This window comes from Emydura macquarii, unplaced genomic scaffold, assembly GCF_026122565.2.
Source record: "Emydura macquarii macquarii isolate MOO-44397 ecotype Brisbane River unplaced genomic scaffold, CSIRO-AGI_Emac_v2 contig_1876, whole genome shotgun sequence".
Classification (NCBI taxonomy): Eukaryota; Metazoa; Chordata; order Testudines; family Chelidae; genus Emydura; species Emydura macquarii.
In genome coordinates this window covers 22,088,916-22,101,953 of record NW_027132013.1, presented here as the reverse complement: position 1 = coordinate 22,101,953, position 13,038 = coordinate 22,088,916, and the positions used below count along the sequence as shown (strand labels likewise).

General features: G+C 42.4%; 1 protein-coding gene across 1 annotated transcript in view; it reads right to left on the bottom strand.

The window, feature by feature from the left end:
* Window positions 1-11,126, bottom strand: part of LOC137159677 (cytosolic phospholipase A2 zeta-like) — a 40,535-nt gene extending 29,409 nt beyond the window's left edge. Inside the window, exons 1-4 of the mRNA XM_067558142.1 lie at window positions 11,016-11,126; window positions 6,055-6,127; window positions 4,574-4,710; window positions 2,527-2,655 (exon numbers count right to left, since the gene is read on the bottom strand). Of these exons, the coding sequence (XP_067414243.1) occupies window positions 2,527-2,655; window positions 4,574-4,710; window positions 6,055-6,127; window positions 11,016-11,126 (450 nt within the window). The remainder of the gene's footprint in view (window positions 1-2,526; window positions 2,656-4,573; window positions 4,711-6,054; window positions 6,128-11,015) is intronic.
* Window positions 11,127-13,038: the final 1,912 nt, after the last annotated feature.

The following is a 13,038-nucleotide window of genomic DNA, read 5'->3' as shown; positions in this document are numbered from 1 at the left end:
ATTTTAGGTACCTCGATATGTGGGCACCCAACTTGACACCCAGAGTCGGATTTTCAGAGGTGCTGAGTGCCCACCATTCCCATCAACTTTGTCTGGGTGGCTCTGCACTTCTGAAAATCAGGCCCTGCAAGCTGGGCACCCCAGAACAGAAAAACCTAGAATCAGAAGCAATTTCTGAAAATGTTTGCCTTAACCTTCCTCCTGTGCTCGTTTCCTGATATGGTCAATAGGGAGATTACTCATCTCGCAGAGGTGACGACAGGATTATTTAGGACTTGTATAGATGAACAGGTAGTGCATGGCAAGATGGGGTATAAATCTACCTTGCACTAACTGTCTTTGTGGACCCTGCTACTATGCACGAAAATTTCCCCAGTGCACCTGGAGTAAATAAAAGTGCAATAGGGAACTTTTAATGTGCAGTAGCAGTAGTATCCACAAGGACAAATAGTGCACTGTAGGCTAGTCCAAGGTAGATTTACACTCCAGCTTGCTGCAATCTAAGTTTGTCTACACAAGCATCTAGTTAATATTTAGTGCTGAGTAGTGCTTTGAACTTGAACATGCTAAGTACCATATACATACACAGGTTATAGGAGATCAAAGTGAACTTTGCTCTCAAATCTGTCCCTCCTTTATTAAAACGAAGCCCTTTTGAACCCCAGTACCTATATGATGGCATAACTGATTATAGTTTCTATGTATGGGCTACTTATGTTTAGTTTTATTTCTTAAATAATTTGCACTTTGAGCTTATCATCGCCTTTAACAGTGTTCTGCAGACTTTGGCCCATCTCCCACTCACAGATTCAGTGCCCAGAAAGCATTCAGTAATGGATTACAAAGAACATAATAAATCAGGAAATACATATAGATCCTAACTCAACTGTATTGCGCACTTCTGTGTAGGGCACTAATTTTCAATTTCAGATCCACTGATCAGTTTTCCAGGCCCTCCAGGATGGTGTGATCTGAGGTTCTATGTAGACAGAGCGTAGACTAGTACATATCAGCTACGTTGCCTACATGGGAGATCATAACCTCTCCACTAACGGTGTACACAAGTATGTTTGTTTCTGAACTCAGTCATTCCAGCTTCGAAGTAGGATCAGTTTGAATAGCATTAAAGAACTCAGCACGCACTTCCTTAAGGAAGGTTGAAATTGGTTTGTCTTCACCCGGGCCTATTGGACATAACTTGGCTGTGGTAATGATGGACAAGTTCAGAATTTGTGATATGGCTTTGGGTACATCTGACTATGGATGGAATACCATAAGATAGGCGCTAAAGTAACTGGATCTAGAGTAGTTGAAGAGCGCTGACATCTCCAGCATGTGCACAGTCTGCGAGTTAGACTGAACGTAGCACTTCAGGATTTTAATATGAGGACAGTGGAGGCTATTCTTAGGTTTTGAACTTTTTAAAATTGAGAGGTAGCCTTTGCACCAATGAATATCTGATCCCTGCAAACTAATAATGCTGATATAGATATGCTAGTCTACATTTTCATATTCACATTTTCTTAAGTGAAAAGTGATCTTGGGTGAATCTATTTTTGAGATCCAATTTGAGACACTTTAAAGGGAACTAATTTTCAGAAGGTGGGTCCTCAGCACTTTTTGAAATACAGGGGTCCCTTTGAGTTCTCTCTTGTTGGGTACCCAAAAACTGAGGAACCCAAAATCAATAGTGACTTTTGAAAATTTAGGGTGGCTGTGTTTGCATGTTCTTGGTTGTTACTATATTTTCCCCAATTATTTTATAATTACTTCAATACATGGGGTTAATCAGAATGTATCTTTGCCTAGGAAATTAAAAAAGAAACTTTTTATAAAATAGCTGTTCTGAGCCAAGATGATAATGGACTCTTGTAACATAATGGGAAGTGCCTATGTGCTGTATTGCTTCCCTTGGCCCACAGATAATATGAATCCTTCTGCATCCAAGAGAAAGTCTACATTTATCTTAAGTAGTAAGGACTTGTGGTTTTGGACAAAAAGGTCCCTAGTTCTATCCATGCTGAAGTCCATGCAGATAGGGGGTAACTATAGTAGGCACCCTGACCTTGAATCTGAACTCCTGGTTACATTGCATTCCACAGGATGAACTTCAGTCAGTGGTAGAAAAGGGAAGGGTAAGTATTGTGCATGTGTACGACTGCTCCTTGGTGAATAAAGTATCACACCTGCTCAAACATGTGACACTGCACCACCCTCTAGAGTTGCTGGACCACAGAGGATGTAAAACCTGAGGAATGACAAAGGCCAGTGATAACATTCAGAAGAGCAAGGGGAAGTGCACAAAACAGAAGCGGTCCCTTCGTTTAATATGTACAGTGATGCATCTAACATCAGTGTTCCAAACAATATCAATTTTCACCAAAACCCTGCAACTATAAGAGCATTATCAAAAGCACTCCACAATTTCTGCAATGCAGAGAGAGGCTTCTCTCAGGTATGAACCTCTGCGTGTCTGTATTGAACAGATTTCCAAAGGTAACTGGCCACAGGGTAAACGGTACCAACCTCTGGGTTTAGCTTGAAAGTGCGCTTTAAAGGCTTGCCTGGCTTCATACCCCCCACATCAAACACAATGGAAGTAAGTTCATCATTTATCAGAACATCCTCATCGAAGAGGGTCAACTCCAGGATGTTCTAAAACAAAACAGAACAAAACATTATTCAAAGGATGGGTTGGAATGGGGGGAGGAGCGAGGAGGGAGGGAAAGGGGGGAGGGAGAGAGAGAGAGAGAGAGAGAGTGTGTGTACATGGCTGATAAATAAAGGGCCAGACTCATGTTAAGAAAAGCAAGTTGATGGATGAAAGCGATATAAATTACTTAGTACTGCTATTTGTTTTACTCTCTATTGTTTATAATACATCCTTTTAGAAACCTGAAAAATTAAGTCCTTCTGCAACAATTTTATCTTACCCCATTTGTAGAATTTGCCCTATTCTGAAGAGCTCATTACACAGTGGAGGATGTGGGCTTGTAATAAGCCTGCACTTTGGATGGTTTCTCTGGAAGAGATTTCCTAATGTTTCCCTGTTAAAAAGAACACACACAACCTAACTTGTTTGGAATTTTCTCTTAACTCAGCACTGTTTGCCTGAGGAAAGGCCAGCAGTTTCCTCCCTTTCAGGGTGAATCAGAAGGAGCAAGCTGGTAAAGCAACCTGATCATCCCTGCTACCAGGCAAAAGCAAGCCCAGCTGCGACTAATTGAAAAGTACACTCATGGATCATCAGACGATACAAAGTACAATTGCTTAGAAATGGCCTGTGCAGTAGCATCACGCTTTAAGGAGATTACACTAAATTAGAGAAATGCTCTGGTTAACCTTAGTGGTAGCAGCCAGAATTTACATGCCCTCATGAACTGGGGAGAATATAAAGCTCTTTGTTATTTTATTTATGTTATTTAATTTGGTAATCTAACTTCTACCTGTTTGTAACTATCCGCCAACTTGTCAGAGTCATTTATCAATCTCCCCCCCCACACACACACACAAAAACCCATCCCAGCCACAAACCACCACACAAACAAAGGGCCTGCTCCAGCTGTGAAATCAGTGTCTGTTAAATAATTAAACAGAGTGAGGGTGGTTTTCTGTTTTGATTTTTTAAGAGATATCATCTTTTTAAAAAATAACATCCTTATCTCCATCACTAGTATCAACGTAAAGCACCAACATTGACAGAACTTGAAAAGTTTTCATCATTCATTCTACACTATTCTCCAGCTTTGTCAATATGTGACACATCTACTCTCTCTCCTCTCATGATTTTTAATTCTGTGTTTCTGTAATATTGGAATTAATGGAGCCAATAAACAAACTCTCAGTCAACTCAGATCTCACAAACTTATTTGAATTTGGTTGATCCCAGCATTTTGTCTGCCCAGTGATATTACCCTAATGACTAGGATTTTAGGCAAACACAACCATGAGATGACAATAGCTGTAGGGCGTGAGGATGAATAACCCAGAAAAGTTTACCGGCATTACCAAAGAATTTCCTGAAACTTTATGGGGCCTATATAAGATTGCTTCACCACTGTCTGTGATGGTGACCAATATTGTCTCATGGTTTCCTTATACTCCCTGGTCTGCCTGTATCCATCTGTTGTCTCTTGCTTTATTCTTAGATTGTAAACTGTTTGGGGCAAGAACTGGCTTTTTGTTCTGTGGTTGTACAGTGCCTAGGACTGTTCTAGTCCTTGTCCATCACTGGGCCTCCTAGACACTACAATAATATAAATACAATCATCATAATGATCTCTTCCCCTAAATGCATCAGATGGTACTAGAGAAAAAAAATCTTCTCTCCTTAGCTGTGATTTTCAAAAGTGTGAGCAGTTATGAATCAGCTCTTTTGGTGGCTACCCAGGGACTTGTGGAACATGTTTGGGTGTTGAAAGCAAAGGGCACCAACTGACTCACGTGATACATCTTACATGAAGGGACCTTTTTTCTTGTAATAAAGATCCTTTGATTGTTTTTAAATGTAAGATCCTGCCACCCTGGAGCACCAGATAGTCTGACCTGCCCCATATCAAAGAGCTCCCCTCACCTTGACAGCAGACTCAATTCTGTACTTGAAGGTTTCATTCCACTCTGGATCACTGGAGTTATCAACAACCTGAGTTCGATAAGTGGTCGGAGATGCAGTTGGTAGCTGCAATTCCACATAGCAGTCTGCCTTGGACACTGGAACGAAAAGGGCAGAACAGCATCAGAATAATTCTAATCAGGTATGTTCATTGCTTTCTGTAGTCTATCCTGTCACAGGATTGCACACAATTAAGTAGAAAAAATAGCTGGACTGGCTGGGAGAGAACCCTCATTAAGACACAAATATTTTCAACAGCAGCAAATCAAATTTCTTTTCATAGAAATAGTTCATTTTCTAGGTTTGTCCCCGTGTTAAACCCATTCTTTAAAGGGACTATTGCTGAGAAACGGGCTCGTGCTTCAAAGAGGTTTCGCCTTCTGAAATTATTTTACTGCTATTTGGACAGTAGAGGAAAAGATATCACACCCGTATTCTTCACGTTATGTTAGTTTATACCATGATCAGAATACTTTGCTTTCATGTGCAGTGGGATCCATGCCCCAGAAGCCTAATGCCAAAAATTAAACCACGTTTCTGAGTGCAACAGGAGCCTCACAACACTGGACACAGGAATCAGTTTAATTCCAGTGTACGCTAAGGTAAGGTGTAACACTCACACTGGCTAGCTTGCATTGGTTTTCTGTTCTCCCCACATGGACCATAAAGCAAAGGTCCCCAAGCTGTGGGGTGTGCCTCCCTAGGGGGAGGCAGAGGAACATTTGGGGGGGATGGGTGCAGTGGGGCACGGGCCAACCCCCACGGGAGGCCAAGGAGGGGATGCCACCCCGCCCCACTCTGCCCCCATCTCTGTTCCAGCCACAGTTTACCTTCCTGCCCTGCTCCAGGCCCCACCCTGGGCCCCAGCCATGGCTTCTGGTTCCCAGCCACAGCCCCAGCCCCGACCACAGTTCCACTTCTGACCATGGCTCCCAGCCCTGGCTCCAGCACCAGCACCAGCCTCAGCCTCAGCCTCAGCCCCAGCCCCGACTGTGGCCCCGCTTCCGGGAGGGGCATGGACAGGAGTAAAGGGGGCGCAGTATAAAAAGTTTGGGGATCACTGCCATAAAGACTGCACCTACATCAGAGGAAATTCTGACACCTATGTCCAAGCCAGGGCCCAAGCATAATTTTTCGGGCCCAGTACAAACTTGTAACACGGGCCCCCTCCCACACCATACCACAATCCCTCATCCCATACATACAATCTCATGAGCCAGGAAAATTCCAAGGTCAGAAGGGACCATTGTGATCATCTAGTCTGACCTCCTGTATTACACAGGCCACAGAACTTCCCCCCAAACAATTCCTAGAGCATATATTTTAGAAAAACTTACAAGCTGTGGGGTTGCAGTGTTACATCAACCAGAGGAAATGTTGGCTGTGTTACGGTTGTGCATTGTGTAAAACGTAAGTCTGCACAACATTGGTCAAGTACTTACACAGATCTGTACCCTTGATGTTTCTGGCTCTGAGGACTTTTACTGTGAGGTTGTAGTAAGGATGCTTCTCACGCTGAAAAGACAAGCAGGCTCTATGTTAAACTCAGCATCAATCCACCTTCCAAAAACATGATAACAACAAAATAAGGAAATGAAGTGGAACAACCAGCACATGGTCCACTATAGTCAATACAAGAACTATTTGAAATTGAGAAAATGAAGACAAAGTGGTGTCTCTTAAGGTGGGCAAAAGCAGAGGCAGAGCACCCCAGTGAAGGGAGGCTGAGAATTCAATGAATTCCCCTCTCACTACAGGTGAAAGTGATCTTTTGTAGGGTCCAACTGACAGTCATACAGGAAAGAACTCTCTTTAGGGCTCACTATTATCATGCACATTCTGACAGCAGCAAAGATGCCACAAATATTAACAGAGTGATCTGAAAAAAAATCTAAAAAGCATACAACGTTTACACTAGAAAGAACCAAAAGCCCACTTAGGCCATCCCTTGATTTCTGGTAGAATCACCTACTTTTCAGTAGTTTGAACCAGAGAGAAGTTTAGCCCATAAATTCATATTCATTTTAGACTGACACTTATATTAGTGTCATAGGAGTGTTTTTGTTTGTTTGGGATGGGGGTGATCCTGGTGTTAGGAATTTGCCTTCTGCTGTTTGGAATTTGCCTTCTGCTGTTTCTATAAAAAAAACTTCCCAGATTTAGCCAAATTATAAGCCCTTGAAAAAACAAAATTCACATATGCTTATTAAAGACTCATTAGAAATTTGGCAACTAAATTCTCTGAAGATTCCATCTGCACTAGGCATGCTCCAGCCCAAGCTGGGAGGGATTGAGCAGGACATTCCTTGCAGCTGCTGCAGGCCACTGCGGTGCTGGGCTACAGAACTAAGAGCCAAGAGATTGTCTCTCCTGTGCTCTCAATGCTCTCCCTGTTAGTGCTCAGGCAGCATGGAGGAGGAAACAGCCTGACTGGACTGCAGAGAAAAAAAGAGCCAGAGTGGGGGAGGGAGGGAGTAGATTCAGATAAAGAGCCTAGGCAGAGGAGAAGAAGGGGGTAGAGACTGAGGCTGGCAGGGCAGGAAGACTGGGAGTTGGAGTCTGGACCTGACAGACAAATGGGAGCCAGTGGGGGCATGGTAGATTGAGATCAGATGAGGATCACATGCTATTTTTCCCCCCCAAAGGACCACTGTTTCATCCAGCACATAGGATGAACCCGCTCTGGGGATGAACTGGAGTTGTGTAGTGAAGGAAGCTGTTGTCCATAGGACCCCTGCCTCTTTTGTGCAGAAGCCAGAAGGGGTGTAGTGAAGGAGGCAAAAAACGTGCAAGAAGAAAAAGTATGGTCTCATGGGCCCTGGAAAACTGGATTTTATCCCTGCAAGTTACTTAAACTGAATATTTCCCAGCTGGTCACTAATAGTCTGATCCTCATTTTCTGGGTGCCTGACTTGAGATGCTGGGGTCTGATTTGCAGAAGTGCGAATTCATTTCAGTTGTAACTGTACTTTGAAGATGTCAAGTGCTATCTAATGGTAAGAGTGACCAAACATCAGGCCCTATGTGTCTCAGACTGAGCGCCTAAAATTCATTGACACTTTTGACATTACTCTCTCTGTGCCACTGAATACGGCCACACTGCAAAAAAAAACCCCAAACACGTGGTAGTGAGTCTTAGAGCCCGGTCCAACTGACTTGGGCTCACACTAAGGGGCTAAAAATAGCAGTATAGATATTTGGGCTAGGGCTGGAGCCTGGTCTCTAAAACCTAGTGAGGGAGATGGGTCTCAAAGCTCAGGCTCCCATCTGAGCCCAAAAGTCTACACTGCTATTTTTAGCTCCACAGCATAAGACCTGCAAGCACAAATCAGTTGGCCTGGGTTCTGAGACTCGCTGCCATAGGTTTTTTTTTTTTTTTTTTTTTTTTTTTTGTAACGTAGACACACCCTCAGTACCCAGTTGTAAAATGGAGATAAGAGTCCTTCCCCCACATGCCTCACAGGCATGTTGTAAAACTAAATCAATTGATTGTGAAGCACTTAGTGAGGAGCACCATAGAAAAGCCAATCAGGAAATTAATCATTTCATCTTCAAAACAGGGTTTGAATGGGGGCAAACACTGAACTATGAAGATGTGCACTGAATGAGGCAGCAGTCCAGGGGAAATATAGTACGTGATCATGTAATTAAAGACTATTATAATGCATACAATCAAGGGGGGCAAATTAAGGTTGCATGGACAACCTTAGTAGTGATATTTCCTAAGTTTTGAGTGTTTGTCTTTGTAACTTTAACATTCTTATAGTGGTTTATGAGTGTTTAATATACATCAGAGCCATTCGTCCTTCACTATCCCAAAATCATCTCTCTACCTCCCCAATATTTGGTCTACAAGTTTAAGGAAAGAGTTTCAAGGCTGCATGTGAGGTTATTTTCCCCACCACCTTGGTGGGAAATTGTTGGTGACCTGTAGACTGTTAAATATAGCAAGGATGTGATCGCAAAAATGTCTTTGTCATCACGAGAGACTGAACTCTCCTGACTTGTGAGACACAAGATTCCATAATACAGACATCCAGGAAGTCACACAACACCAGCACAAACCTGACTCCTTCACTTCACTTTGAAGGTTGTTAGTGTATACTTACGTGTTGCAATACAAATGATATTGCTCTTCTCCAAGAGCCTCTGAGAAAAGATGTTAATCAACAACTGCCAATCAGCTGAATCGACATCCTCCAACAGAGGAAATTCCACAACATAAATTAAAGACTCTAGAGCATAGCATAGAACTCTGCCAGCTACGAGAGCTAGGTCTGTTCCAAGTTCCATGCTTTTAAGTAAACCAGCACCTTTCTGAGTCTAATGCAATTTTATTTAATCAAAAGCAAGGCAGTGTCATAACACATTGCAAGGTAAGCATGCACAGTAAACCCAAAAATTAAATGCAACAGCCAGGTATGCACTGCCTGAGCCCCAGAGGTGTGGCAGGCTGGACTGGAAGAGTAATTGGCTCCTAGCAGAGCAGCTGTTCTATAGGAGTAATGGGTGTTTGTGTAATAGATTCAAGAATGAGACGGCTCTTGGAATTGAGTTTATGGCCCTTGTGCCCTTTCCCCAGAGTTAGGCATACAGCACCTGTGTGAAATTTATTTCCTTGAATAAGTGGGCCTTTTGTGTAAGGGACTGCACAATCCCAGGATGGAATTCTCTCTCACACACCCCAGCTAAGAACTGTCTGCCTCCTGTCCAGTTTGGGGGCTGGATTGCATCTGGAGCCCCTCAGGCTTCTCAGCCACTGCATTAACACAGCTGCAATCTAGTGGTTCTTTCTGTAACACACCAGCACCACAGAACCCCTCGCCTTGTCCACTTTATTTGGGTTCAAAGCAGAGACACCCTTCTCTCACTCTCACACAGAGAGAGAGAGAGAGAAAGGGGGCGGGGGCGGTATCCTCTTTCAGGCCCTTGAATAATTTTCACAACAAAATGATTCTCACTCATGTGGAATAAAGGTTTACTTTTCAAACCACACACCAAGCTTAACTCTGCTTCTTTTGGATTCAGACCTAAAGACTAAATCATCAGTTTTGTCTGAGGCAATTTCAGATCCTGAAAATTTTGCATATGTTCAAATCTGTCTCTGGATAAGCACATTTGGGGGGAATGATGGAGTGAGAATAGGTTTTGTAATGAAAACACGACAGTGGGTCCATGAGAGGCCTTCTGAGTTGAATGAATTGCTAAGCATAGCAAACGCTGAAAATGGCCAGGTTTGCTATCTGAGTTTGGATGAGCCTGAAACCTCAAAGTGAAACTCAGTCGGTTTGAATCTGAATAAAGCAAATGGACAGCATCTGTGCACGTCTATTCTCAACAGCACCATTTCACTTTTAAATAGTTAATGTGGCCAGTATTGGCTAAAATTTCAAACTAGCAAGTCTCCAAAAATGACAGCATGACACTTCTGGTAAATCCCTGCTTAGCTTGCAAAGCACTGATGTTCAGTAACAGTTCTGCCCTATTGCCTGACTTTGCTCTTTCAAACCCTCTATTAAATATAACAAATTAAAAAATAATTTAATCAACAAAATCATAGTTTTACATACATGAAACAGGAATCAACAATAACATGCATGTACCAAACATTTCCTGATATTTTTCTGTAACCTTTGCTATTTACCTCCCCCATCAGGCTTCATCTACACTACAAATATAACCAAGAGAAGGAACCTGGTTAAAACTGGTCTGTCCTCTAACTTGGTTACAAAGCAAGTATGATTCTAATATGTAGTGCAGACTGGATCTTAACAGAAGCTTTAGCCTGGCTGTAAAACAAGGTCAACAGCCACTATACACACTACATATAGGAACTCTGCTTGCAATCAAGGCTAGAGACAACTAATTCCCAAGTTATTGGACATGGTTGTATTGGTAGTTTAGTCAGGTACTTAGCTGGAGCTAATCCTTGCCATATTTTACCTGATTCAGATTGTAAACTCCCGTTCACCTGGAGAGCAAAGAAAAGGAAAGTGCACAGCACTGCTCTGCTTCTTTATAGACAAAATAGACTATGGATGAGATTTTCAAAAGCATTTCCTTAACTTCGCTCCCCACTGAAGCCAATGGGAGTTTCACTAGTGATTTCAATGGGAGCTAAGTTAGGGCAACACAGAGCACTTTTTGAAATTTCACCATACATTTCCAAACAAACTCCAACATAAGAAGCCCAGAGTCCAGGAATGGGCAGCTAAGCCCAGTCATCATCACCACCTTCACTACCCAAACTCAGCTTTAGGTAGCTTCTCCCGCACATGGTAAAGGCTGTGCTCACCCTGTTTGAGAGGTGCAGGGCTGCTTTTATGCATGCGACATAATTTCTAGTTGCTTCTTTATCATGTGGGTGATGACAGCACAAAGGAAGGGTGAAAGTTTACATTACCCGCCAGTGGTAGAGCCCGGTTTCCTTCCTCTCTCTTTTCTGGAATAGCACAGTGGCCAGAAGTGGCAGCGTTCGGGGTGATACCCAGCTAAGCAGCACAGCACGGAACATGGGAGATCTTTCCAAACCCTGAGGTAAACAAAAGGAGTGAACACACCACCAAGTCACTGGAATTTGACCAGCTGCTTCTCCTCACTCTTCTGACTGAGCTCTGAGAGTTACACACAGAGCTCTGCTCCAACTGGGAGAAGCAAACACTGTGGGAGGGGGTGTGGCTTGCAGTTGCCAACAATCAAGTTTCCAGCCTCACTGGCAGGTTTTTCAAACACCAGTAAAAGATAAGGGCAGCCAATAAAGTAGATCCAGGGGAAAGAGGGCCTGACAAGTAGCACCATGCCACTGTTAGAGAACAGGGCTCAGCATCATCAGCTACAGGTTTGAATTTTCTTTCAGACTCTGGCAGAAACTTGTTCTGTGACTTTGGGCAAGTCACAACCTCTCTGGGCTTCAATTTCCTAGTCTGTCGAAATAGAAAGAAATCCCTCTGTCACAGTTCATTTGTGTCTGCAAAGTGCTTTAAGATTCTCTAAGGCAACAAAGAAGGACTAAATAACCATCTAAGTTAAGAATCGAAAGAATTAAGGGGATAAGGAAGATATTTACAAGTCTATTATTTGGGAGGGAGGGAGAATAATGAGGGAGAAGACAAAGGAAATTATTAGTTAAAAACAACAACACTTAACTGATAATGAAGTTTGGAAAAAAAAAACTACTGCAAATAAAAATCAAGAGGTTTGGACAATTAGAAAAGGATTGAGACCTTGGGCCAAATCCTTTGCTCATGTGAGTAAGACACATCGACTTCATGAGATCACTTTGGTGAGCAAGGCAAGCACAATTTGGTCCCTTCTCAGTTTGGACCAATCCACCATCCATTGCCATTGATTTCAATAGGCATTGGATTAGATCCTATAAAACAATTATTAAAAATAGGTACCAGAATACTTTGAAAAAATATAAACAATCAATAGTTTCAGATTATATCCCAGGGTTTTATGGGTATTAGTTAATGAATTTGCTAAACTACTGGCAATTAATTTTGAAAAAGTAGGGAGAACCAGGGAAACCTCATGCAACCGAGAAAAGCAAATGTAATGCCAAGCTTTAAGCCACATGGCGGTTTGTTCTGAATCTAACTTAATTCCCTAGTAAAGTAATAGGACAAATTGAGGAACACATATCTGAAAAATAAAAGATTAACAGAAACCTGAGCAATTAGCACCATGGCTTTGAAAAGAGCAAATCCAGCCAAATCAGGATTTATTTTGATCAAGTTACACAATTAGTACATGAAAGGATTTGCAGTAGCTGTAACAAACAAGTAGAGCTGCAACAAGCTATCACTGGAGAGGGTGTTTCAAGGAATGCTTGTATATCTGGAATGTTAGAATTCTTGGTGGGTGAGGACCAGATAAGATATTTGGTGCAAGTAACGTACTTGAGCATGAGGGATAGAAAAACTGACGTAAAATTGCTTTGCTAGATAAACAGCCTCCCAAAATAGATGTCTAAAAAGGATTCTGCCCCATGTTTTACTATGTTGCAGCCACAGTAAGTCCAAGAATGGTGATTCCTACAAAAAGTCCAATCCTGCACAACTACCACGAACAAGAGCTTGTTCTTAATCAGACTTAATACTGAAAACAAATATATAAATTTGGAAAGACATAAGAATGTAAGAAGAGGAATTGTGCTGTATAACTGAAATGCCACACAAAGCCCTACAGCAAGTGGAGTCTATTTTTGTCAAGATCCAGAAACCAAAGACAATAAACAACAACAACAAGAAGTAAATAAAAAGATTTCGGGGTCTGTTCAAATGTACCTGGCAGTCTGGATTTGGCCTGCAGTCGGCTGATGGACTACCCCTGCACTACAGAATCCTATAGCTAACACCTGCTTTCAGCAATAGATACACCAGCAGCTCCTACCTGTAACAGCAGGCAAAGCTGTTGAACCTGTC